This window comes from Ammodytes marinus, assembly GCF_949987685.1.
Source record: "Ammodytes marinus genome assembly, chromosome: 10".
Classification (NCBI taxonomy): Eukaryota; Metazoa; Chordata; class Actinopteri; order Uranoscopiformes; family Ammodytidae; genus Ammodytes; species Ammodytes marinus.
In genome coordinates, this window is record NC_137214.1 from 26727441 (window position 1) to 26753940 (window position 26500).

General features: G+C 42.8%; 1 protein-coding gene across 1 annotated transcript in view; it reads left to right on the plus strand.

The window, feature by feature from the left end:
• Nucleotides 1-26500, plus strand: part of tenm1 (teneurin transmembrane protein 1) — a gene marked incomplete at both ends in the record, with an annotated part of 178892 nt that overhangs the window by 16458 nt on the left and 135934 nt on the right. Inside the window, one exon of the mRNA XM_080036099.1 lies at nt 26228-26471. Within this exon, the coding sequence (XP_079892225.1) occupies nt 26228-26471 (244 nt within the window). The remainder of the gene's footprint in view (nt 1-26227; nt 26472-26500) is intronic.

Consider the following 26500-nt stretch of genomic DNA (forward strand, 5'->3'; position numbering starts at 1 on the left):
TGCATTTTAGTGTGTGTGTGTGTGTGTGTGTGTGTGTGTGTGTGTGTGTGTGTGTGTGTGTGTGTGTGTGTGTGTGTGTGTGTGTGTGTGTGTGTGTGTGTGTGTGTGTGTGTGTGTGTGTGTGTGTGTGTGTGAGTGTGTGTGTGAGGATGAGGCCAGCAGACAATTGGACGACTGCTCGGTCACCCGGTCAGCCTGCTGCAGTGGAAAAGCTTCTCATGGCCAATGCAGGAGCTTTTGCCAGTGTTTCACAAAAAAAAAAAAAAAAATGAATGTGCTAGCGCTGTCCAAACAGATGCTCAACCCCATTCCCAGAAAGTGTTTATGTGTGTGCTTGTGAGGTGGGTGGAGTGAGTGTGCTTCCAAGGGAGCGTGCACTATTGTATTTGTGTCTGTGTGTGTATATGTGTGTGAGTGGATTTCTGTTCCAAGCAGATGTTTTTTTCCAATGTGTGTGTACTAGCTGAATCAGATCAACAACAGCCGGTGCAGTGGCTTGGCCAATGTGGATAATACTCAGTGCCAGTGCGACCCATGCTATACACACACACACACACACACACACACACACACACACACACACACACACACACACACACACACACACACACACACACACACACACACACATGCACGTTGAAGGGACTAAAGAAAAACATAAAAAGAGCAAAGAATGCATAAAAATGCAGGCACACCTCTACTTAAACTTCTGAAGCATTAGCTTATTCCAAGGAATGTTGAAGCACTGAATAATTATGAATAATGATTATGATTACCAGTAGATACAATGAAAGCAATCATATAGAAAAGGAACAGGAAATAAATGTGCATAATCAAATTCAAGTAAATGAGGAGGAGGAGGTGGAAGTGGTGGTGATGTATTTCATGAATGAATGCACTTTATTTCCATCAGGGGAGGCCTGTGTTTATGTTCTGTAGTATTTGCATTAGACCTTTTTTTTCTTTGTTGTGCTGCCAAGAGTAAGAACCCCACCCGCCTAGTTAGATGTTAAGCCCGTCAAGCTTGTCATTCTTAACGTTTTTATTTTTATAGTCATTTATGGGAAATTGGTCCTTGATTTCACACAGCGCCTGTAGACAAAATAGTCGCAGGCAAATTTGCTCAGCTGTAGCTAGCGAGTTAATAAAGCTAAAGTTAGTTCCCAGTTGGTAGAAAAACATTGTCCCCATGTTATTTCATGTTTTTAAAAACACATTTACACTTTTGGATAGATTTGCTTGGGTATAAGTTTAAGATAAGGACTAAGTCTTTAATGTTAGCCACAATTATGATAAAATTTGCTCAAATACATTAGATTTTTAGAGCCGGCCTTTTTGTAAAATATCCGGTAAACTCACACATCTGTTGGTCAATAAAAAGCTCAAAGGACTTGAGAAGTTGCGTTGGGTAAGGATGCTCATGATCCACTACCTGTCCGTACTATGTGTGCTTAAAAAAAATACACTGCCTAGGCTAATGGGTGTGTAAATAAATGGGGCCCACAGTAGCTTGCATCTGGCCTGCACACACAGTACAGACTGGTAGCAGATTGTGAGGAAATATTCACAAATGTTGTCAGAAACTATTTTGACATTAAACATTCTCTAGAATAACTGATTGCACCTTTAAATGAATACTGTGTTGCTTGATATAATTGATATATTTTGAGTGAAACATAGGAAGTATCATACCTAATGAAGCAAAAAGGTGAGCTGCGAGAAGTTTACATTATAAGCCCAATCCACCCTTTTTTGTCCATTTGGAACCTCAGGGTGAAAAATACTCCATTCAAGAAGCCATACAAATGGGTAGTACTGAGACATAGTGGATATGCTCTACCAGTTCTTAAAGCATCCTTCCTCCTTGGAGAACTGGTACATATACTCGAGGTACAGTACATTCATCTATTGTTTTTTATTCTGTCTGTATGGTGGAATATAGGGAAAAGACTGCAGCCCTGCCTGAGTGGGTAAGGATCCCTGTACAGTTTGGGAGGGAGCAAGAAACGACTCTAGTGTTGCAGATGTGTTGAGAGATGATCACCTCGGGGAAGCATGAGGCGAGCCACCTTGTAAGCTGCGGAGAGAGCAAGAGTGAGAGAGGGAGAGAGAGAGAGAGAGAGGCAGAGAGAGAGATAGACAGGCAGAGAGAGCGAGAGTGAGAGAGGGAGGGAGAGAGAGGCAGAGAGGAGAGAGAGATAATGGGGTATGCGGCTATACGATAGGTGTATGCGGTTCTTCTTTCGAGTTCCTTTTTTTTGGGTCAGCACCACAGATGGGTCAGCAGGCACACAACAGACACTGGGAGCGGAGGAGGAAACAGTGCGGAGTGTTGGAGGAAAGAATAAACAAGAGTAATATCTCATGTGTCCGTCCTTGCCCCAGGATGCCCTCAGTCAAATCCTCACTATTATGCTCTCGGTGCCTGATTTATGTGATGTGGCCGATGGTAGCAGTATCTTTTCTTTTATACTGTACAAGAGAGTAAAAACAAAAGGGTGACACAGCCGCTATGAACCAGATCTGGAGGCTGCATTTTACACCTGTACGACACACAAAGGGATCCAAATAGCAACTACGTATAAATCTTCTTGGGTTTTGGCTAAGTACATTCTCTTGTCTAGAGCAATGCATGCTTCTTTAACTATAGTGCGATCTTGAGTGGGCAGAGCTTATATAGCTATATAGAGCTTTTTTTTACATCTTATATCGACTGTCTATGCCAAATGAATTTCCCCCTCTGATATCTCAGGCAAGGGGGGGAGGTAGAGATGGAGTGAGGGAGCCCAGCGGGTGAGACCATGTATCAAATGTATATCTGCAGTTGAACGCTACATTAGTGGAATGAATGCGGGGCGGTGTGTGTGAATGTTTGACCAGAGGCAGGGAAGAGAAAACAAGCATTTGTGAATGTTTGGCTAGAGGCAGAGAGATAAAAAAATAATAATATATATATATATATAATTGAGAGAAATCTATAGAATAACTGGCTTGTGACCATTGCACAGCCATGAGGGGTGACTGTGTGTGTGTGTGTGTGTGTGTGTGTGTGTGTGTGTGTGTGTGTGTGTGTGTGTGTGTGTGTGTGTGTGTGTGTGTGTGTGTGTGTGTGTGTGTGTGTTGTGTGTGTTTGTGGATGTAACACGGGCTGTAATCGCTCCTGAAACAAACCCGGCTGGCTGGGTGGTTGGTGCTGCATTCATACGTTAATACTTTAATGATGACATGATGGCCCGGAGATCAAAACCTCTCCAGCTGAGAATGCGGCTCCAGCTAATTTTACTTATACAAGCAGAGAGTGGCTTTACACTCACTCCATCACTTTAGGCTGAAATATTTCTTTTGTAAAGGTGACACTTTCACTCTGCAGTGTATATACTTTTTATCTACTTTTACTTAATTTATCTTTATGTTTTTTATCATAGTTTTTGCTGTTTTATCTATATTGTATTGTTAGTTTTTCTATACCATTTTATTATTTCTTATTATGTTTCATTATTAGATTTTATCATTTTCAAACAGTTTTAAGTAAAGTTTTATTCTTTGGTATTTTATTATCCTCTTCATCAAATTCATAATTTATTTTATAGACCGTATATTTTTATTTTATAATTTCTAACTGCTCATATTGTATTGCTAGGCGCGCATTAGTGTCTGCGTCCTTTTGTTTTTATTTCCCCCTTTGTTGCAATCAACGTAAAGCACTTTGAACTCAATCTGATGTGTTCTAAAGGAGCCAGGCTATATCAATATGTCCAGTGATTGAACGGTTGACATGAGGCATCATCCGTGTTCACAGCATTTGTTATTTTGTCAAGTCTCTCTTTCCGTTTTCCTTCCATTTCCCCACACCTAGCACTGTCATCAGCCACAGACTGGAAACACCCGCAGTGAATGTGAATTAACAGACGGTGTGCTGCTAGCACTACCTTGCTTGCCACCGAAACAGATCCATCAGAAAGACCTAGATTCCGCCTCCTCTCACTGTCACACACACACACACACACACACACACCTACACACACACACACACACACACACACACACACACACACACACACACACGCTCACACACACACACACACACACACACTTTCAACCAGAATAGCACCTCACATTTTATATATTCAGGGTGTAATACTCCTCACACTTTACAGACTGTACTTTGTGATCAGTAGAACAAAAGAACTGTTAGCAGACTCTTCTTCACGGCTTGCTGTAGGCTTTAGGTTTGTGTGTTTTTTTTTAGTTACATGTCTCTGACAAAATGTTCCTTTACTCCCCACTCAAAGCTCCTAATCTGTCCAAAACAATATATCCCCGTGTTCACATCTCCTCAATTGCCACATTTATAATGAGATGCTAGCAAAATCCATTTGTCCATTGGAACTTGAAATGGGTAGAGTGGGGCTGGCAAAGGCAGTACACAGCTCTGCAACTCAGTAACGTGGAGACACATACTTCATTATCCTCTGAGAATAAATGTGTTTTCTGCACACACACACACACACACACACACACACACACCTGTAAACACACACAGTAGGGGTTCTTGTTTGAACCAAAAAGCATTTTTCACAGGTGTATCATAATGGGCACTCATGAGACTTGATACCCCATGCTTCACTATAAAAAAAAGTGTCTGATAGTGAGCATTTCCACCTAAATTAAAGGTTTGTCAGTACTCTTCCAGCGTAGATAGATACAGCTGTAGTTCTTCTGGCCTGGGCTGAACACACCATCGAACATAATTGACATAGTTTGTCAGTGAGAAAGCTAGTGTGCGATCGTGTGTTCTTGTCAGCAACTTTTACTGGCTTACCTGTATGGTGGGGTCCAGAGGGGGTGGTATTGTTGCTGCCCTAATTAAAAGTGTAACAGCACTGAGAAGCACAAGGCTGATCCACTCTCTCCCCAAGTCAACTGTGGGATTTAGTACTGACATGTAGGGGGTACAAGTCAGACTGAATTCTTTCTCAGTTTTTTTTCCTGACATGTTTTTTTGGAAAAGTTTATTTCAATCGCTCGGGAAGTATTGAAAGCTTTTCTTTTTGAGAGAGAGAGAGAGAGAGAGAGAGAGAGAGAGAGAGAGAGAGAAGTTTTGGAAAGATATGAGGAAGAAAAAAAGACAAGGCTTGGGTCAATGTTGACCAAAGAAAGTAACAACAGGATGTTCTATACTAGGTAAACACCATAGCTTCAACAATAAAGGCTTTACACTACAAGTCCTGCCTGGAGATAGTTAATAATTGAGCTTGACAGAATGGAAAAACGTGTACAAAAGGGCTTTTGGTTCAGCCAAACCAAGCATTACCAACAGCTTCATTGTTTTCATTATTAGATTCTTAATGCTGCTATAAATCCTAAAACAATATGTTCACCAATGGAGCATGTCAGGAACATGCTACAGCCACAGTTCTGCCTTAAGCAATACATGTATGATCTTGATGTATTTATTTTGTTATTAATGTTTTATACATTTGTAACATTGATATTCCATATTTTAGATCAACTAAGAAAACTCAAAGGTTCTAAAAAATGGTCCAATGTTTACACATTTTCCAAAGCTAAGAAATTCAAACATCTTCAGCAGTCCAAAATAACATATATAGGTGCACAGGTCCTTGTATTTATTGTTTTATGTATTTTGTATAATTTTCACCTCACATTAATGAGGTATATACGGCAATGTTGTATTTCCATCATAATCAGAAATGAATAATGTAAACTTTCATTGGAGTATGTATGTTTGAAGTTATTCTGGCCAGTGTAAAACATATTCTACAGGTACAGGTATATGTTTTACTATTAAAGAAAAACACACTGAGAGAGGTAAAGCCATTTTTTAAAGCTGTGCTTTGATTGCACTATCATGGCCATTTTATATCATACTATCCATCATGTAAATGGCCTTTACAGAAATAAAAAAGACCTTACACCTCATTACAGATAATGATATCTTTCACCAACATTACTCATTCCATGAACTCTATGAACTTTTTTATCTCTAAGGTTTTTGAATTTTTTCTCATAAAGGTGTAAGTAGGACATTGGTTTCTGTGAAAGATGAGGAGTACTTAAAGGAGAACATATTGGATAAATGTTGACAAAAAAGACAAAGCAATATAAATTGTTTCTCTTTGTAGTAGTACTTCTTTTTTTGGCTATAGTTGAAACTTAAGGATTCAGCCCACAATAACCTCTGGATGAAGCACACTAGGGGAGCTGTTCAAAAAATAACTATAAATACTGTATAGCCAAGCTAACGTTCTACTAGCATTGTACATTTCTCCTGTTCGGTTTCTAAGAGCTTCCTAGAAGCCTGTCATTTCACATTACAGTAGCTTAGCAATGCTGCATTCATGGATTTAGTCCTCACCGGACAGCAACTGATAAATGTATGTATAGATTTGAGATGGGAACTAGACGAGGTTGTCTACTCATCCCACATTAGCTTATGTGTGTGTGTTTGTGTATGTGTGTGTGTGGATACATGTGTGCCTGTGTGAGTGTATGTTAGTCCCTCATTGGTACAATGCATTTCCATTATAAGGCATATGCCACCTTGTGTTACTGTGAGCCGAGCTGTTAGCCGTCACTGTGACTGTCACATCTATAGCCGGGGAAAGGAAGGGGATATTTCCTGTTTAGATGCCACCAATTTCCCCTCCATGCATGCTACTCACACCCATCACACACACACACACACACACACACACACACACACACACACACACACACACACACACACACACACACACAATTGATAGATTTATTATAGCGTGTCAGGAAAGTGCAGGCTTCACATTTCAGCAAAATGGACCCATTTGGCGGGCAAACGACTGCCCCTCCCCCCCCTCCACCCCACCACCTAACTCTTCTCAGCCCCCCCCCCGCCCCCCCCACCCATCCAGACAGGCGTGCCAGCCCACTCAGCCGAATCCTGAACGGCACCAAATACATGTTTCTGTCACAAGCTTCGTGTCAGCTTTTTTTTCTCCAGGAGCAGGAGAAATGGGGGAAGAACAGGTCATTCTGACAGTCTGAATCACTCGGTGTGGATCTTAAATGTTTTACGGCCTTAATGGGCCTCCAGAAATAGATGCAGTGCTAATGTCCTCTGACTCTAGGAGGGAAAATGTGTCCGTGCTAAGTGTGTGTGTACTAAGTGTGTGTGTGTGTGTGTGTGTGTGTGTGTGTGTGTGTGTGTGTGTGTGTGTGTGTGTGTGTGTGTGTGTGTGTGTGTGTGTATGTGTGTGTGTGTGTGTGTGCTTGGGACTTGTGTGCGACAGTGTGCGCATGTCCGTTTGTGTTTCAGCGCCCGCCCGCTCGTGTGTGTGTGTGATTCCAAACAGGCTTAAGTGAGGGATTCGCGCATGCAAATGAAGCCACTTAAATCTGGGTCCTTTTTTTCCCTCTCTCTATCTCAAAGGGGACTCCCATATTCTCTATTTAGAGCAGCACTTTGACACCATCCCTATGGAAGCAGCGAGCCTCCCTCCCCCCCTCCCCCCAAGGAGCTTTGGTCTTAAGTGGTGCTACTATAGACTATACGGAATCATCCAGATTTGGTCTTATATAATCTCCCTTCCTTAGAGATATCCGCCAAACAAATCTTCCAACAAGCTTCTCGCCTGATGCAGACATTCAAAGTTAACCCCTCGCACAGCATGAGCATTAAGCCTTACCTTTTGAAGCAGTGCTCATTGCTCAATATTGGGGTGGGTGGGTGGGGGGGATTCCTGGCATTGGGTGCTTCTAGACCCAGACAAGCATTTGCAGCTTTGAGAGCAGTTAACCATCTCCCAGCATGGTTCCTCTACTCCAGACAGACTCTGACTTAGAATATTGATCCCTCCTGCTAGCTTGTATCCTTACCCCCTCAGACAATCCATACTAAATGTATTAGCTGTGGAGAGAGCTACAATGTCCTCTGCTGCTAATCATATTTAGCAACAGAGAGAGAGGGGGGGTATCTTTAAAGAAAGTGGGCCTATTTTCAGAGTGAATGATCCGAGTGGATTGTGCTACAGTGTGTGTGTCTGTGGGACATCAAAATGTGGGACACAGAGGCATAGAAAAGGCATTTAGGGTTAATCTGGAAACATGAGGGCCTCACACAAGCATAATCATTATGTTCTAACATACACAGGAGTAACTTTTCGACAAACCTTTTTGTATGATTTTTCCTCTATACAGCCAGTTTTACACACATACACACCAATATGCACACACACACACACACACACACACACACACACACACTGATATGCACAAACACACACACACACACACACACACCAATATACACACACACACACACACACATACACACACACACACACACACACTGTTATGCATCACAGCAGGCATCATACAGGAGAGCATCGCTGATTGTTGAGTGGGGGCAATCAAACGCTTTGATGCTAATCAGAGTTCTCTGTTCTCCGCCGGTTTGGGATGACAGTGGAAATACACAATAGAGAGAGAGAGAGAGAGAGAGAGAGAGAGAGAGAGAGAGAGAGAGAGAGAGAGAGAGAGAGAGAGAAAAAAAGGGGTTTTATAGCAGATGCCCGATTCTTTGGCTGATGTGATTGCTCTGTACCTCATTCACATGGTAGTATAGGAGTATAGCACAGGGGCTGGATAAATCAGGCCTTGAGCTGGGTGGGGGGGGGGGGGGATATGGCTTGCTTGTGTGAGCTGCTTCTCCTAATGCAAGTGCCACAGTGTAATGAGCTTTGGATTTGGGCCCCCAACACCATGCAGCAGAGTTTCCCTTCCGTATAATCTGCTAAATACTCTGTGAACCATTCATTACATTTGTGTGGGGTTGATTTACTTTGTTTTCTCCTCCTGCTGCAAGTGGTGTAGAGATGACAGTGGTACATTGTTTGGCGCTGCAGAAAGCTGCTCTGAGAACACCTGCACCGTTTGATGCAGCGAGCGAGTATTCTTTGCACTGATCCTCTCTTGGTGGGGGGGCTGCCGCTGATGTGTGTGTTTGTTTAGAACCGCTGATTTTCCCACTGTACGTGCGCTTCTACTAGCGCTTCTGTGTTCATCTCCTCTGCCTGTCTTAGCTCTTGCCAGGAAAACCTTTTTTTGGACATGTGTGTGTGTGTGTGTGTGTGTGTATGTGTGTGTGTGTGTGTGTGTGTGTGTGTGTGTGTGTGTGTGTGTGTGTGTGTGTGTATGTTTGAGAGAGATAGACCAATAGAGCAGTACAGAGAGAGAGAGAGAGAGAGAGAGAGAGAGGGGAGAGTTCTTGACATTGTATTTGTGAATGTGTACAGTATTTGTGTATGCTATACCTCTGCTTGTTGGGTGGTTGACAGGCGATGTGTTCAGCCTTCTGACAGACAGTTCCATTAAGCCATGTTGCATTGGTAACCCACGGTGACAGGACAGCACTGCCTCCCTGGGATTACTTGCATCGGGCTCTCTCATGCGCCTAACGAGGAAGTAAACAATGCTAAATTGCTACGTTACATGCTATGTTTGACATGAAGCGAAGAGGCTGTCTCGATGTTTTCAAGTCACGTGTGTTGTAGAATGTCCACACGTCTTAGTTGCCTTTCTCTGAGCTTTAAACATAACACAATGAGGTCACATGGCTAAGAGAAATGTATGTTCCTTAAATAGGACACATACTCTACCCTACCGTAGCATTGAGAAGACGCACTGCAAAAATGTTAATGTTGTATGCTGACGACAGGAAGAGAATCTGCTCAGATATGCTTGCTATGCTAAGAGAGAGTTGAAATGGGTAAACAATGATGATTCTCAAAGTATGGTGGAGCAAAATATGGCAAATATACCTAGCGATCTAAAAATGTAGGACGTTGGAAAAAAGAGAACACTCCAAATGATTAGTGTCTCTGGTGTTACTATTAATAGCCATGTGTTTGGTTGAAATGAACATTTATATTTGTTCTATAGACAACTGACAACGTTTTTTCCAAAATTACCCACCAACAATAATTAATTTAGAGCATATTAATTAATTTAGAGAAGCTGATTTAAGGACAATTCAGAGTCTCTCTTAATGAATCCCAGAGGCAAAATAACCAATTAAATTGTTATTCATTATCATTATAATAATAGTAATTGCCACACTGTCAGTTATATTATCTTAAATATTGGACCCTATTGAAAATGATATGGTTCATCTCAGGGGGCTATCCGTTAAGAAACTTCATATGATTGGACTCATATGCAGCTCTGGAAAAAAAAATCTGAGACAATTCCAAATGATCAGTGTCTTTTTACTAGATGTATACTAGGTATATGTTTGAGTAAAAAAAAATAGAAAATATTGTGTAGATAACTGACACAATTGTCCACAACACATTTTGTAATTTAGAGCATTTCTATTACTACATATGCCGAATATTTTATTTTTTTAGACACTTTACATTCTGCTTGTGAAATAACTTCTAATGAAACCACTGTCACCCTTTACCATTTACTTATTTAAAAAAAAAATTGGAAAGTTGCACATAGTTTAGCAGACAATTATTCCCAAGCCCAGAGACGGTGCAGCGGTGCCATTGTTGAAGTAATGAATGCAGCTCCTAATAATAAACAAGCGTTTGCATTTGAAGATGCAGTTTGTTGTCGTTCGTGAATCTTCTTCCTGCACAAGTCTTGCCTGGGAGCTGCCTGCTGAGAAAAAAAAAACTGAGTGGATTTTGAAGAGGTGTTGAGTGCAGGGGATGATGGCTCTGCTTGTTCCCTTTTAAGGTTATTTTAAGCCGCAGACCTGCAGGGTGTGTGTGTGTGCGCTGCGTGCTAGCTTTGTGTGTGTGTGTGTGTTTGTGTGCGTGCGTGTGAGTGTGTTTGTGTGTGTGTCATGGTTGTGTTTTAATTAGAGAGACAGGAGTGTGTCCTTGGGCTGCCGCAGAGGGTCAGGAGAACCTGGTGTAGTCTGGAAAGAGAAGAGCAGTGGCTGGGACATGTCTGGCAGGCCCACTAAACACCCATTACCCAGACGTTTACATGCACTCAAGAAAAACAGCGCCCTTTCTACCGCCCACACCCATGTACCCATACACACCCATGTACACACACACACACACACACACACACACACACACACACACACACACACACACACACACACACACACACACATGTACACAGTCACACGCACACACGCAAATACAGTACATACGCGTCCTGGTCTTGGCAGCCATTCCTGTTGGCTATACAGCGATAACTGAGCAGCAAAAGGAACACTGCATCAACAGTATAAACCATGTGTTTCGCGGCCCTATATCTGAAACAAAATTGCCACTGGTGCTACTCTGGGGAGAGACACATGTGGAGAGATAGAGAGAGATCGAGAGAGAGAGAGAGAGAGAGAGAGAGAGAGAGAGAGACACTTGGGAGATGTGGGCAGATTGAGAAGGGCAGCAGGAGGTGGAGTGGAAGCGAGGGAGGCGGTGAGGGGAATTGAAAGAAGAAAAGGTTGAGAGAAGAGAAGAGGAAAGGAAGCATCTGACATTTAGGTTCCCTGGCCCAACAGTAAAATGCCACTCCTGCCTGGCACCTTTCTTTCATTCTCCGTGACTTTCTCCAGCCCATATCTCTGACCTTAGGCTTACCTCGGACGGACGTACACAGTACACCTTCTACTTCCAAGCTATTTCCTTATTCGGTCACTTCCCCTCTCATTTCCATTGAATCAACATCTTCCCCCCCCCATTTTTTTTCCTTCCTCTATTTGTCGAGCATATGACCTCTGGCTTTCATCCAGCCATTTCTTCATCTCCCCAGGAGTCATTTCCATATCACAGGCCCTCGCCCTACGCCACATCACGCCCATCTTTCGTCAGCTTTCCGCTTTGATTTCGTAGCCCTCCGGAATCCTCTTTAACCAACTCCCATTCTTCTCCCTCCCCGTACCTGTATTTGCATCTCTTTCCTTTCTCTCTCTCTCTCTCTCTCTCTCTCTCTCTCTCTCTGTCTCTCTCTCTCTCTCTCTCTCTCTATCTACCCATAATCCCCTCCTCACACACCTCTGGGGGCTGGTGGTGTGCCTATAGCCCGGGTCCCATGGCCTAGATGATGGGCCTCATAAAGCCCCTTCCTTAGATGAGCCAGATAGCTAATGGCTGTTGAATAATGCATGGCAGGCAGGATTTAGAGAGCCCAGTCTATTTGCCTGACCAAATACGCTGGGCTTTTATTAAAGACCAACACTTACAATTACAAACTACATTAAGGGGCTGGGGGTCCTCCTGTCTTCAGCTACCCCCCTCCCTCTCTCCCATTTGTCGCTGTCTTCCGCGATCATAGGCTTGGGCAGAAAATTATCTTATGCCTTTTAAAAAATGTTATAGCTCGAAGCAACTGACCCTTTTAGAAGGGGTCGCGAGCAGTCTTTTCTGGTTGTTGTTTTTTTTATTATGTCACTGTGTCAGGGGTTAGTGGCCCTCTTAGTCACAGTTGAAGACAGAGTGAAGATGGGTGAAGCATTTGGGGCAGCGGTGTCATACAATTCAATGTTGGTGTTCGGAACAAAAATGAGGGTTGATGCGTACACGTATAGGCTTTTTATGTCTCTCCCGGCCGTGGGTTGTTTGTTTTTGTGGCCGTTCCAGCAGTTGTATATTCATTCAGCGTAAGTGATACTGTGTGCTTCTGTGCATTTAACATTGAGATTCGTAAGGCCTTTTGTGTACACAAAACACACACAAAAAAATGTGTGTGTGTTTTGTGTACACACCTGTGCAGAGCCCTGCGCTCTACTTTGTGCTGGGAATAGTCATCATCTTCAAGAGATGGATTTTAATTTTCTCTGTACTTACTGTTAGATTAGGCTCCTTTCGCACATCATTCCACATGATTATACTCCGGTGTTAATAGGCCCCTAATAGCTATAAGTAGCTGGAAAGTGTGCATAATAGTCATGAAGTGTTGTTAGCTAATGGCTATCTAAACATCCCTCTACCTGCTTATGTTAAAGTGCACACTTAGCAGGTCTCTGTGTAATAAGGTATTGACCTGATCTCCCAAAAAAATTGAGATTGCTATGCATGGATCCAATCATGAATTTGCATATACAACATTGAGACGCGTCTGCATATTCTTGACAGCTTTGCAGAGTTGGGAGTTATTCAGAATGAGACCTTATAGCCCTAGCCATGGGATCATTGGTCAGTGGCGCGCTATACGGCCATCTTGTCAAGCCAAAGTGTTCCGTCTTTATGTCGCTGACGGATCTTTAATCTTGTCATTCAAGGAAAAGAGCTAGGGGATATCCAGGCCGTGTCAGATACAGAGTGGGCACCATGAGGGATGAGAGATTGATGTCGGGCAGATCAACAGTGAAAGTGTCAACCCTAAACCCCCCTTGATCTATCTCAATATCCTCGTGCCTTTGTCCCCCTTCTGCCATGTGTCTGCACGGCTAAGTGATTACATGTCTTATCCGGCCAACGATCTGATGAAAAGCTTGGGCTTAATATACGTGGCCAAAAACCATCAACCCCATGACCTCATGTGTTTGTTTGTTTGTGTGTGTGTGTGTGTGTGTGTGTGTGTGTATGTGCGTCTTTTTTCCACTGATGTTTATTTAACCTGATCTCCAAGCCCGACCCTGCGGCCATCCAGTGTTCTTCAATGGACGGCACTCTATATATAGAATTCCTTAAAGGTCACAGACTTTTCAAACATTGGCTAACCTCCTAGAGTATCAACACATGCATACTTATGGAGCTTTATTTAAGGGGAGACACTGCAGGTAAGGCAAAAGGGTAAACATTTTAATTTATAGATGTAATCATGAAAATGTTCCGTTTGATTACTTATATTTGAAAAAAAAATAATGTTGAGGTTTTATAGCAGAAATATACAGAGACAAGGTTGTAAAATAAACTACTACATGTACATTTTGGACCTTTGATTTAATGTCCATATCAGTATAAAAGTGTAGAGATGCATTCAGAGCCCTTAGGACATGCTTGATGCTTAGTACGTTCTCACCCCTCCCATCACCTCAACCTCCTCCTTCAAAAATAACAAAACAAAACACTTCCAACCAGCTCTTTATTCTGTCTTTTGGGGACATGATTTTTTTCCCGTTCTTCGTGGCTGCCATTGCCCTGAGAGCTCAAGCAGCGTCTCTGATAGGTGAAGAGGAAAAGCAGACGTTTATTGACCGTCTTCTTCTCATTCTACTGAAGCAGAAAACACACCTTTCCTTCAAGGTGTCTCTCTCGATAGCAGGCGGTTTGTCTGACACAAAAATGATGCGGATACATTTAAAAGGTACAACACAGTGATGCAAAGCTAATTCGATAGGATTCAATGCAGCCCGTGATTTATTATTGATCTGGCTCAGGACTGGTGGATTTGATAAGGTGTTCATTTTGAACCACTAAATAAAAAAAGGATCAATACTTCCTTCTTATTCATTTCATATACCAGAATTAGAAATTGTGTATAATGCCACACTTACTTACATGGCATATATATATTTTAAACGCTGTAAACAAATAAATCTTCGTGTGGTATTTACCAAGGTTTCCAGATCAATGCCATGCATCTAAATTGATATATTATATAATACTATGCTTTAGTTATTACCTTAGGGATTGTAGGGTGAGGATACTGACGTACTTACTGTAAGTAGCTGCTAATGCCTGTGCTACATCCTTGGGTTGACTGCTGCTGTCTGTTACTTTTCCACCAGTGCACACAAAGGCTTGTAGTCCCATAATCTATAAGACAGGACTTATGAAATGTAATTGTATTTAGTTTCTAAGTAACACTGTGCTTATACGCTGATCCATTTTTTTAAGTCTGTATTGATGTGTTGATTAATTCCACACATCATTTGGGATCTGTAGTTATCGTTCAGCTATCTCAATATTAAATGGGGCATTTCAACACATGCTTTAAAGGAAGATTGTGAATAGTTATACACATACGTATATTTGCACCATATTATTAATTTAAGGTGAGTGACTTCAGGCAAAACCACATTGTCATACTCATGGTCAATTTTGCTTTCATAACATTTCTTCTTTCATAATAGTATTAAGACATTACTCAAGTGTGTGTGTGTGTGTGTGTGTGTGTGTGTGTGTGTGTTTGTGTGTGTGTGTGTGTTTGTGTGTTTGTGTGTGTGTGTGTTTGTGTGAGTGTTTGTTTTAGACAGCAGAGGAGGACTGCAGTGTTTTATCTTTGTTAACGCTACACCTCTGTCTCTCTGGAGGCACGCAGGGAGCAGAGGGCAACTGCAGTCTGATGTGGGGCATCTGTTCCCACATTTGTTAAGCTTCCCCATGGTGTGTGTGCGTGCGCATGTGTGTGTGTGTGCCCCCTTGTGTGTGTGTGTGTGTGTGTGTGTGTGTGTGTGTGGAAAAATAGACACATAATGAGAGTGCAAAAGTGTATGCATGTGTGCGCGTGGTGATGGGTGTGATAGGTGCGGTCAGTGGAGCGGAGCGGCAAGGTGTTGTCGCCAATAGAGGGCAAGTGCCGACGTGTCATTGGTCCGTGTTAACGCTGACCCGGGGCCGTCGGCCACGCTCACCTCATTGACCGCAAGATGGCTGCCGCTCCAGTCTGCAGCAGGTGGTGCCGAAAAAGACACTGAAGTCTATTTCCTCTCTCAGCCCTCCACTCCCCCCCCCCCCCTTTGCGCATTCCGCTGTACCTCTATCTCCCTCCACCATCTATTGTATATGTTCCAGTTTGGAATACCAATTGCAGCACCTCATCCTTTTTTCTGCTATATTCCCCCCACCGTCTTCACCCATATTCACACAATCCTGTCCTATGAACATAACGCGTCTATATAGATACATATATATGTATGCCTCTCCGAATGCTTTCCATACTGTAATCTCGGAGGAAGCATTACATGCATAATCTACTCTGTAATAAGGAGCCTAGTTGGCCCCAGATGCCTGGTTAAGATAGGAAGGGAAGATGTGTTAATTAGAACTCATTTACAGGCACTAGCTAGCAAAGAGCGGGACCCCCCCTTCACAGACGACCTGCTTCTCCTTGGGAGAAAGAAGAGCCACAGAGTTTGCTGATCAAAGTTTCACATGCTAAGCCACGGGGGATCTGGAAGGTGAGCTGAGGTAGCAAACCCGGCAAGCAAGCGTTACTTCTTCCTTTAAGTCAAGAGCATGCGCTGGTTAGATGTAATGGGAATAGGAATTATTGACTGGAGCGGCGTGCTATGGAAATAGTGTCTCTGGTGTGCCATCATGGAGACAGGAGAGCTTATAGTATAGGCCTGATTTATGATTGCTGCGGAGAATTGAGTGCTTCATAAAGATTCGCCTGCTAGCCTTCGAGATGGAGTAATCAGTGAAGTGATCTGACTTTGGTGGATTACACTTCCAACGAGTTGTAAAAGTCAGTTACACACGCTTTGACTTTGTCTGTCAGGACAATGCACGCGGAGTTTAGAGTCTCACTCACTCTGGCCCTCTGTCAAGGTCATATGGATTAGAAATGATTGGGTTTCCAATACTCCACGGTGGAGTTCTGCATGATGAATCATCACTTCATTCTAAATCGACACCAATTAAGAAGGGTTTGTTTATTCCGCTGTGGGACACGCTGTGGAATGTTTTTTTGCTGGGAACAAGCGTTCACTCTCACACCCCCTTCTTCTCTTTGCACTAGCAACGCTGTGGCATTTGCAGGGATTTTAGGGTAATGTGTGTGTGTGTGTGTGTGTGTGTGTGTGTGTGTGTGTGTGTGTGTGTGTGTGTGTGTGTGTTCGTGTTTGTGTGCACTTCCTTGTGCACTGTGAGTTTCATGTTTGTTTCAGACCTCCAGATTGCATTTCCACACTCGCCGACGACGTACATGTGTTGTATGCATGTGTGTGTGTTGTGTGCTGTGTATATGTGTGGCATGTTGGCGCGCGTGTGTGTGTGTGTGTGTGTGTGTGTGTCTTCTTTGGTCATGTCACTCAGTGTTTACTGTGTAGCCCCTGCTCTGCTCTGCTCTGCTCTGTTTGTGCCAGTAGCTTATATGAAAAGTGAGGTGTTGGTGGTGGAGCCCAGCGCCGGAGCCAGTGAATTCATTTGCATTCATTCCACTGCCTGTCTCTCCTCAGAGCCCATTCTAATTACCAGCAGCTCAGGTCTGCTACAACACTGCGCATACTCTCTCTCTCTCTCTGTCTCTCTCTCTCTCGCTCTCTCTCTCTCTCTCTCTCTCTCTCTCAGTGAAAACATGGGTCTGCTGGTGATGCATTCTTGTAGCTTTGATACTACTCTCTCTTTAGTGTGCCAGGAATTTCTTCATGTCGGTTTTGTTTGCTGTCAAGCCCAGGCATTTTCTCCTGTTTTATTGTCAGAGAATGAGGATATATAGTGTATATGCATGTGTGTGTGCAAGCGAAACTCCCCCATACTCCTCCACGTGTGTGTTCTCGTCTGAATTGTTATGGGCTGGCGGTACTTGCTTTGTGTGTGTGTGTGTGTGTGTGTGTGTGTGTGCGTGTGTGTGTGTGTGTGTGTGTGTTCATGTTATAGGAAGAAATAAAGGAGAGAGAAAGAGAATCACGAGGCTTGTAAAAGATGAATGTGCGCACTAATCACTGTAATGGCCTTTGTGGCGGTTCACCTCCTGAGTCTCAAACACCTTGTCACGCCCTCTTTCCTGGTGATGCAAATTCTCCAGCCGGGCTAATAACTCACATGACATTACGCCACTACTACTGAGCATTGGCCTCAATGATCTGTCTGTCTGCCGTGTGCATACTTAAGCGAAGGAGGAGATTTCAAGGGGAAATTTTAGAAGACGTATATTTGTCAAAAACGTTCAGGGGGGTCAAACACATTTATAAATCCTTCTTATTTGTAACTATATATTACCCAACGATTTCAGACACCCTTAAAGTGGACCATGTCATCACAACCATGCCTCCCAGCGTACAAATCCTGTCTTTTCCTTTACATAAATATAGACTATTTTAACGTAAATTGATGCAGAAAAGGCATACAATCACCAGAATGCAGGACATGCATTGTTGACGCTTAATATGCCCCCCCCCACCCCCACACCCCGCTCCATGTTGCAACCAAACCTACGCCCATGTACTTATGAACGCTTGCATTCACACACATGAACGCATGACATGCACCATTGCACACACACACACACACACACACACACACACACACACACACACACACACACACACAAACAGACACACACCTGCACCGGGTCGATAGCAGGTGGCAATGACCGGACACCCTGCAGCAATGACAAGGTCAGGAAGAGATCAGGACACTGGTGTGTGCCTCTGGAGAGATGCGCTGAGCTCAGCTAGCTGCTGTTCCGCCCTGTACTACATCCAGCCAAACCTACACTGGCCTCCGCAGCTCTGCAGACAACACTCATTAGGATCAACAGAAAGTTTGGTGGTGGGGTAATATCATGTCTGCGGGAAAAAAAAAACATCGGCTGATTAATTACAAGTTTTAGAAGCCATCATTTAAATAGCACAAAACTGAAGGAGGAGGATGCTCTTCTTCTGAAAGTGTAATTTGAGCGCGCGGGCCCCTGCAGTGAAGTGTTTGAGTGATGGTAAGCCCCTTTGCTGTAGAGCAGAGAGGAGCTGTACACTCAGGAGCTTTGACGCCCTCTCGGGGGAAATGCAACTTTGAGAATCACCTGCAGCCTAAACATGATTGTGGAAGCGTCTGCAGAGTTGTTTTTGAAGATGGGGTTACAAACAAGCAATTACACAGAAATATGCACGTGGATATACTTGCCTTGCATAGACTCATGCACGCACGCACACACACACACACACACACACACACACACGCGCGCGCACGCGTGCACACACACACACACACACACGCACACGCACGCACAAACAACTGCACACACGTTGAGTTAGTCCTCCGGTATGAAAAACATCAGATGATGCATGGCTGCTAATTATCAGGCTCTGTGTATGGAAATCGACTGGGTTCAGTGTGTTTGAGAGAGAGAGAGGGGTAAAAGAATCTTAGAGCACTCTGCTTTTTCTTCATTTGTTTTTTTTTCTCAGCTTTTAATTGGACAACGTGATTGTGTCACTTTGTTAAATGGAGATCCCAGCGTTTATCCAGCGCGTCTGCAGCAGAGATGAATCAATGACTGTTTTTTATTCTAATTGCCGTCTCGGAGCTCCCGCACTGTCATCAACGTAATTATCAGTGCTTTTTTTTTGTGTTTTTTTTTGCCTCCATCGCCGCTGTTATTGTCGAACGCCATCACCATTATCTTTGTTATTTTCACCAGCACCGCCGCAGCCCCGTTATTATCAGTTAAAGCTATCTTCACCACAGTCATCCTCGCCCAAGATCATTAGCAATCTTATAAGCCCCCTTATCATACGTTCAATGTGGTTATTATCAATATCACCATCCTTCACACTAACTTTAATCAGCGGCCGACCAATGAAACGGAGTCATGCTGGAACTTTTTAATATGTCTAGTCTGATGAGATAATGCGTTATCTCCGGTTAGGAACTCAGTCATGACAAAGACATTATTACATAGTGTCAGATGGTCAGATGGGGCAGGATGGGGATCACATATCATAATTGCAACAACAACAAAAAGAAGATACTTAGTTAGATAGAATAAAAAAAAAATGTGGGTTTTCTAATTTCAGTTGTCTGACCTTTTTATGAGGTTAATTATTTATTTCAACCGAAGCACAGCAGCAGCAGCAGCAGCATTGGAAATAAACTTTGTGGCAATGTAATGCAAGTCAATTAAGGAGCAAGATAGATGGAAAGCTATCCTGGGGGAAATTATGAAGCTCTTTATTTTTAGAGTGGGGCGGGGCTGGTTGGCTGGATGATGTTTTTTTTTTTTTTTTTTTTTTCGTTGGGCTCGATCCAACAATAATAGTGTTTAATGTTCTCTAAAAAAAAAACGATTGCATTTACTCTGTTAGACAAGCCAGGTTGGCTATTGTTGAGGTCAGGCTCTATGGATTTTTAGACACCGCTTCCCTGTAATAATTTGAATTAACTCTCGCACTAGAGCGCCGGGCACAATAATGTAGAAAGAGAGAGGGAGAGAGAAAGAAGTTGGGCGAGCAAACAAAGATAGTGAAAAAAGAAGAAGAGGAATGCTGTTTAAATATTATTGTGGCTTATGTTTTTTATGCTCGGCTACACACTAAACTTGAAAGTCTGTCCTTATTAAAGAAGCTATGCATTATGCGGTTGCAGCTGCCACACTTAAGGGACTATTTAAAAAAAAAATCGATAGAGTGAGGGGACAAGGCCTGAATCTTATATTTAATTGTATATGAAAAAGACAGCCAACACAGAACATTATTAAGTTGTTTTCATTTCTGTTGTACCCTTCCTTTTTTGACATGGAGAAAAAAATAGCAAAACCCTCAACCAGAATAATATACAGTTTAGGGCATAATATAATAAAATGGTAAAATTACAGCCGCACTCCAATTGTGTGTAAAAAAAAAAGCTACTAAAAACAGTTATTAGAGCCAGTGGATGAAGGAACAGAAGCGCAGACTGCTGCTTTTGATGAGACAAATAAAGGCCCTAAATAATTTCCCACACAGTCGCTCATTGTCCATGATTGCTGAAATTGCCCCCATTTCATTTATTTATTTTTTATTCTCAGTATAGCCTCTTAATCTTTCAACAGCCCCGGTTAGAAAAACACCATGTACAGGTAGCGCTGAACATCTTGTCAGACAAGACTAGACCCTGAGTAGAACAAGATTATTTTGAGCGCGTTTTTTCGTTCAACCGTTTTAAAACACGCTTGTTAATTCCCCCCTCCAAAGGAGAACTTCAAACATCATGACAGCTAACTCATTACACACACACACACACACACACACACACACACACACACACACACACACACACACACACAGTCGACCACTACTGTGTGTGTGTATTATTTTTTTTAACTCATGCTCCGCTCTGATTACATTAGTATGACATGGCTTTAAATGCCAACACTGTCATAAATACTTAATGTCTGTGCTATTCTCGGTCCATCTCAGCTACAGTTGATGCATTTTTAATACCTGGCCCAAATACCTGCTACCTGTTACATTTCTTTCCCAGTAAATCTGCTGCAGATCCCCCCCTCCGTCCCCCCTTCCGCTGGATTTAAAATCCTTTGCCTCAAACCTCCCTTATGTAACCAAGAGCTGATTATACCAGGAAAATATCTCATGAATTACTTTTCAAACGTGTCTTCTTTGGGGACCCAGAGGAACACCAGGATAAACAACCTTCTACATTGTCACAACTTTCATCTACAGCTGCAAAATGTGTGTGTGTGTGTGTGTGTGTGTGTGTGTGTGTGTGTGTGTGTGTGTGTGTGTGTGTGTGTGTGTGTGTGTGTGTGTGTGTGTGTGTGTGTGTGTGTGTGTGTGTGTGTGTGTGTGAGTGTGTCTCCATCAACTCCCCAGTATAGAGTTGACTTGATGTTTCAGAACTGGTGGCCAAATATCACACAGCCCCTGCTTCTCTACAGTATATCTCGCCGAGCCTATTTTTGGGTTACATAAACTATTTGCACAACATCCCAGCTAGCGTGTGCGATGAGACTTTGCGTGAGGGAGACAGAGGGAGAGTGGAGTCAACAAGTGTCTCCGTGGCATTTGTGCGTTTGTGTGAGAACAAAGGCAATCGCGAGTCAGTTTGTGGATCTTTTGCTAGCAGAGACCCAAAAACTGCCTTATAGCCTAAGCCTTCTAAAGCGCCATCTGGCAGCCCGGGCCCCTGTGTCACACTACTCACCAAGATTACATTCTCCTCTGGCCCCTCTCTCCATGTCCTTTCTCTTTCCCTGCCGCCTGTCCACTTTACCCTTTTTCCTTTTTGACTGGCCAATGCAAAAGTAGCAGGTGAAGTAGCTACAAGTCGTTGCAGATGTATAAGGCAGAAAAAATATGTAATTTTTTTTTCTTCTTTTTTTAGGAACCACTGAGCAACATTTTTTTCTCAACTGAACTCAAACACGAGGTTTGGAATGCACAAAGATGCCTGTGACTCCTCTTAATCCGTTAGAATCCTATTCAAAGGGTATTCCTCTTGAGATAAACGCAGATAAATTCAATCCCATAGAATTTACAGTTGAAAAAATACAGGTTTTATTTTGTTTGCGCTAGGCTTTTTTTTCCCCCAGCATCCCGGCCCTATCAAACATCAAGATCAGTTTGCTCATCATGTATACTACTACTGCTCTCTGATGCTGTTGAATGGCATCATGGGAAGTGTAGGATCCAGAATTGTTAAAGCCTCACCCACACATACTATACATCAGGGAATCTCGGCCTCTGTCGCTTTAATACCCCAACTTTAAGAAAGTACAACATGCTATTGATGGAGTGCTCCTCAAATTTGGAAATAGAAAAGTTGAACGTTTTTAAGATACTGAGTAGGCCTACTTGACTTGTGAATTGTTTTTCTAATAACACATTTAGTCATTCAATACAGGACTTTTACTTTTAGTGAAGTACCTCAACACAATAGCTTATTTGACGTAGCCTAAAGACTCAAGACAATGCTAGAGACACTTATCATTTGTGTTACAAACAGTCTGCAATGCTGTGTTCTGATTCAGTGACACACCTGTGGGCTGACAAGTTCACACTGAGATTTATGAGAAACTTTTCACAGTGTTGTAGAAATAAAGGCTTAGCCTTGGCAGAAATGTTCACAGTGGCTTTAACAATGCTTCCTATTCTATTCAAGTCATTATAGCGTAGCAGAGTGTGAGTCAAGTCTGCAGTAGACAAAGTCATATCCAAGTCAAGTCTAAAGTTTATTCTAAGTGCCTTAAGCTCAACATTTGTGCAACTTGCCAACTCAGTGCCCAGCTCTGGGAATGCACTGCACGCAATTTCTTTTAAAGAAATATACAGTGTATTTTTTGTAACAAATGCTAAAAAAAACAGCTACTTATGGAAAATCCTTGAAGCAAGGGATTTTCTGTCTGGACTCAAAGGACCCCCAGTTAGTGATGAATCAGTTCTACTGCTAAAAAACTGAAGCTCCACTTTAAAACTCCTGGTGCATTACAATCACACGCGATGCAGCGGGCTGCTGCTCTACGGTATGTTTTCCCTGAGCATGTCATTTTTTAATACTCAAAGGTGTATCTGACAAAAATAACTTCCATTTTCCACATCCCCATTAGAATAGACTAAACAGCAGCTCCAGGTGATGACACAAATACATTTCCCGTCATCTAGTTCCATATAGAGTGAATTTAGGAACATTTGCACATCATCTAATGATTTAGTTTGGTGATAGCAAGTAACAAGCAAGTTGTGTGTATGTTACATATATGTGTGTGTTTGTGTGTGTGTGTTTGTGTGTGTGTGTGTGTGTGTGTGTGGGTGCGTGCGTGCGTGCATGCGTGCATGCATGCAAGTGTGTGTTTTGTGCAAACATGACATATCCACTTGTTAAGAGCATTCACAAACTACAGTATATACCACACAATGTCAGCTTTTGTTATTCAACAGCTAAACATCACATAACAGACGGCCCACGGCAATAAGCCAAAAATGGCAGAAGGGAAAATGTTTAGTTAAAACACGCTCTGCACGTTTCCATGGGACCGTGAAGAAGTAAATGTGTGATGTGAGTTATGGTGGCTTGTCATGAGTACAGGGGAGAGATAGTTCCATTGTGTGTCAGTGAGCAGAAGAGGCAGAGAAATTGTTTATCACGTGCTTTGTAACTGTGAACAAAAGACAAACTCAGCTGTGTTTGAAGATCAATAAGTAGCAATGTGTTTTGGGAAGATGAAAAAAAAACCTTTCTTTTTTGTTTCAGACTCTCTGAAATACTGTGAGAGTATTTATGTAGTCCTTTTGGAAAGCATAATATCAAATGTGCAGATATATAACACACAAATGGATGTAACACATTATAACTGCTATGGTTGCAATGCTCAAAATGCCACTGTAGCTGGACAGATGGCATCTTGCTAATATCACCATGTCCTGCACATAGGATTCCTACAACAATATTTATCTTGGAAATGTAAGGGAGAGCCCTAAAACTCTAGTGCTGCTATGTGGTACGTCGATGAGCATTGGTTGTAATGACATTATGACATTGCATGTAGGCTAACATGTTGACAATAATTTGGCATGAAGAGATCAAAGCAGTACGATTTTGAACAATTCTTCAAATGTCAAGTTCATGTGCATCAGATTTACTGTTACTGTCCATAACGGTTTCCCTGCAATATTTTTTGGGGAGAAATGTCGCCTCAATTTTCGACATAATGGCAGCTGAAGTGCAGATCCCAGGTTTTTATGTCGGCAATAGAAAACTGTAGAGCACTGAAACGTGATCATTTAATTATTTGCTTTTTCTACATTTTTCATCCGGCAAGAATCATCTAAATCTGTTCTTTTATGCGACTGTGTTATACTTACACTTGAATAGGGGAGGACTGTTGTATTTCAACAGCTTGACTCTTTTTTTCCCCCCACATAGTGAATTACTGCTGACATTTTGGCAGCAAATAGAGTTGTGGGCCAAACATTGTCTGTCAACCAGATTCAGGTCTCCTTTGTGCCCGACAACGTGCTTTGAGGCTACTGTTACATTCATTGTCAACACAGCTGGACAGAGTTGGTCTTTTGGGACGGGGGATTTTTCTGTGCTCGCAGAACCGTACTGCAACCATATGGCAGCCGCTGTCCCCCTAAACACTGATAACTAATGTCCCAGGATGCTTGAAGTACACACACACACACACACACACACACACACACACACACACACACACACACACACACACACACACACACACACACACACACACACACACACACACACACACACACATATGATATACGTGCCAACCAGCTTCATCTTCTGGAAACGCATTCACACATAAAACAAACATATGCACACACTTTTCATTTGGCAAAACCACAATTAGTGTATGCTCGCCTTTAAAAGACGGACTGAAAAGAGAGAGAGACAGAGAGAGATTCAAAGAGAGAGAGAGAGAGAGAGAGAGAGAGAGAGAGAGAGAGAGAGAGAGAGCTGCAGGGGAGGAAGGGATGGGCAGCGGCAGAGTTACAGTGAAAAGAGAATGATAAATGATGGATTGAGAGAGCCCGGGCTAGACCCTGAGGTTAGCAGGGTGAGGGAGTTACAGCTGGCTGGCTCATTCCCTTTCGCGCTACAGAGCTCATAATAAACATCACATGGGTAGTTTGGGCTGGCGGGCGCAGATTAAGCCGGAGCTGTTAGCTCTTTAAAAGACTGCTCAATGTTGCAGCCGGCCAAGAACCTATTTATAGGGGCGGTTTGGAAGTGCATCAAAGCAGGTAGGGGAAGAGGGGAAAGCAAAGCGCTGGACAAGGCAGACCGTTTTCCAGCTGATTTACGCCCCTCAATCAGTGTAATAACAATAAACTGTCAACTTACATGCCACTTTAATGTGTAATTTATAGTATGACTGCCCTCCTAATAAAAAGCCTATGTTTATTCCCTCCCTCCTACTCTCCTGCTAGTCTCCCAGGGTGGACCCATTCCACCCTAACCCATCACCTGGTTCAGCTGTTGCCTTCTGGAAAATGCTACAAGGTCCATCAAAATACTCACCACAGCATTTTTGAAAACATTTTCTATACATTTTTATCATCATACTGAACTTTAAACTTAAAAGCGAACCCCCCAAACACACTACAGCTATAACGTGCGATAATTTTATCATTATATGCATTAGTATTGATGAGTAATTTTATCCTACAATGAGCACTTTACCCTGTTTTTAACTGCCTACGTTGGCTATGAGTGTATGATACAGAGTGTGAATATGAGTGAATGGAATGAATGCATTATTTATTCATTATCTGCTCCTTGAGTGAACCTGTATTTCGTTGTTACGTTCTGTACACTGGGCCACAAATAGACTCCTGTGAAATGGTCATATATTTGAACAGCACTACCATTTTATACATGTTTTTGTGTAACTATTGTCTTTAACTTCCAATGTTATTTCCTGCACCAATTTCAGTTTCAGTTGTACTGTTTCTTGTCTTGTCTATTACCTTTGACTTTTCTCTTCTTGTATTTGTATGCACCTCGGTCCGTACGAATCAGAATTGCGTCCACTGTAAACTATGTTGATGCTAAATGACAATAAAGTTGAAATTGACCAATGACAATGAATAATCTTATCTTATCTCTTTTCTCTCTTCTCCACACAGAATTACCCAGCAGTCCCGGTGGTCAGTTCACATTTCGCCCGCTGCCCCCTCCACCCCCTCCCCCTCACTCCTGTACGTGTGCCCGGCCGGCGCCCTACACTCAGGTCAGCCTGCAGAGACAGACCATGCCCACACGCTGCCAGGCCAGCCAGGGGGCACAGGGGGCCGACACAGGCTGCAGCGCAGACCAAGCACAGCTGCACAACAGCTGGGTGCTCAACAGCAACATCCCCCTAGAGACCAGGTAAGAGAATGCAACAAAAGGGGATTTTT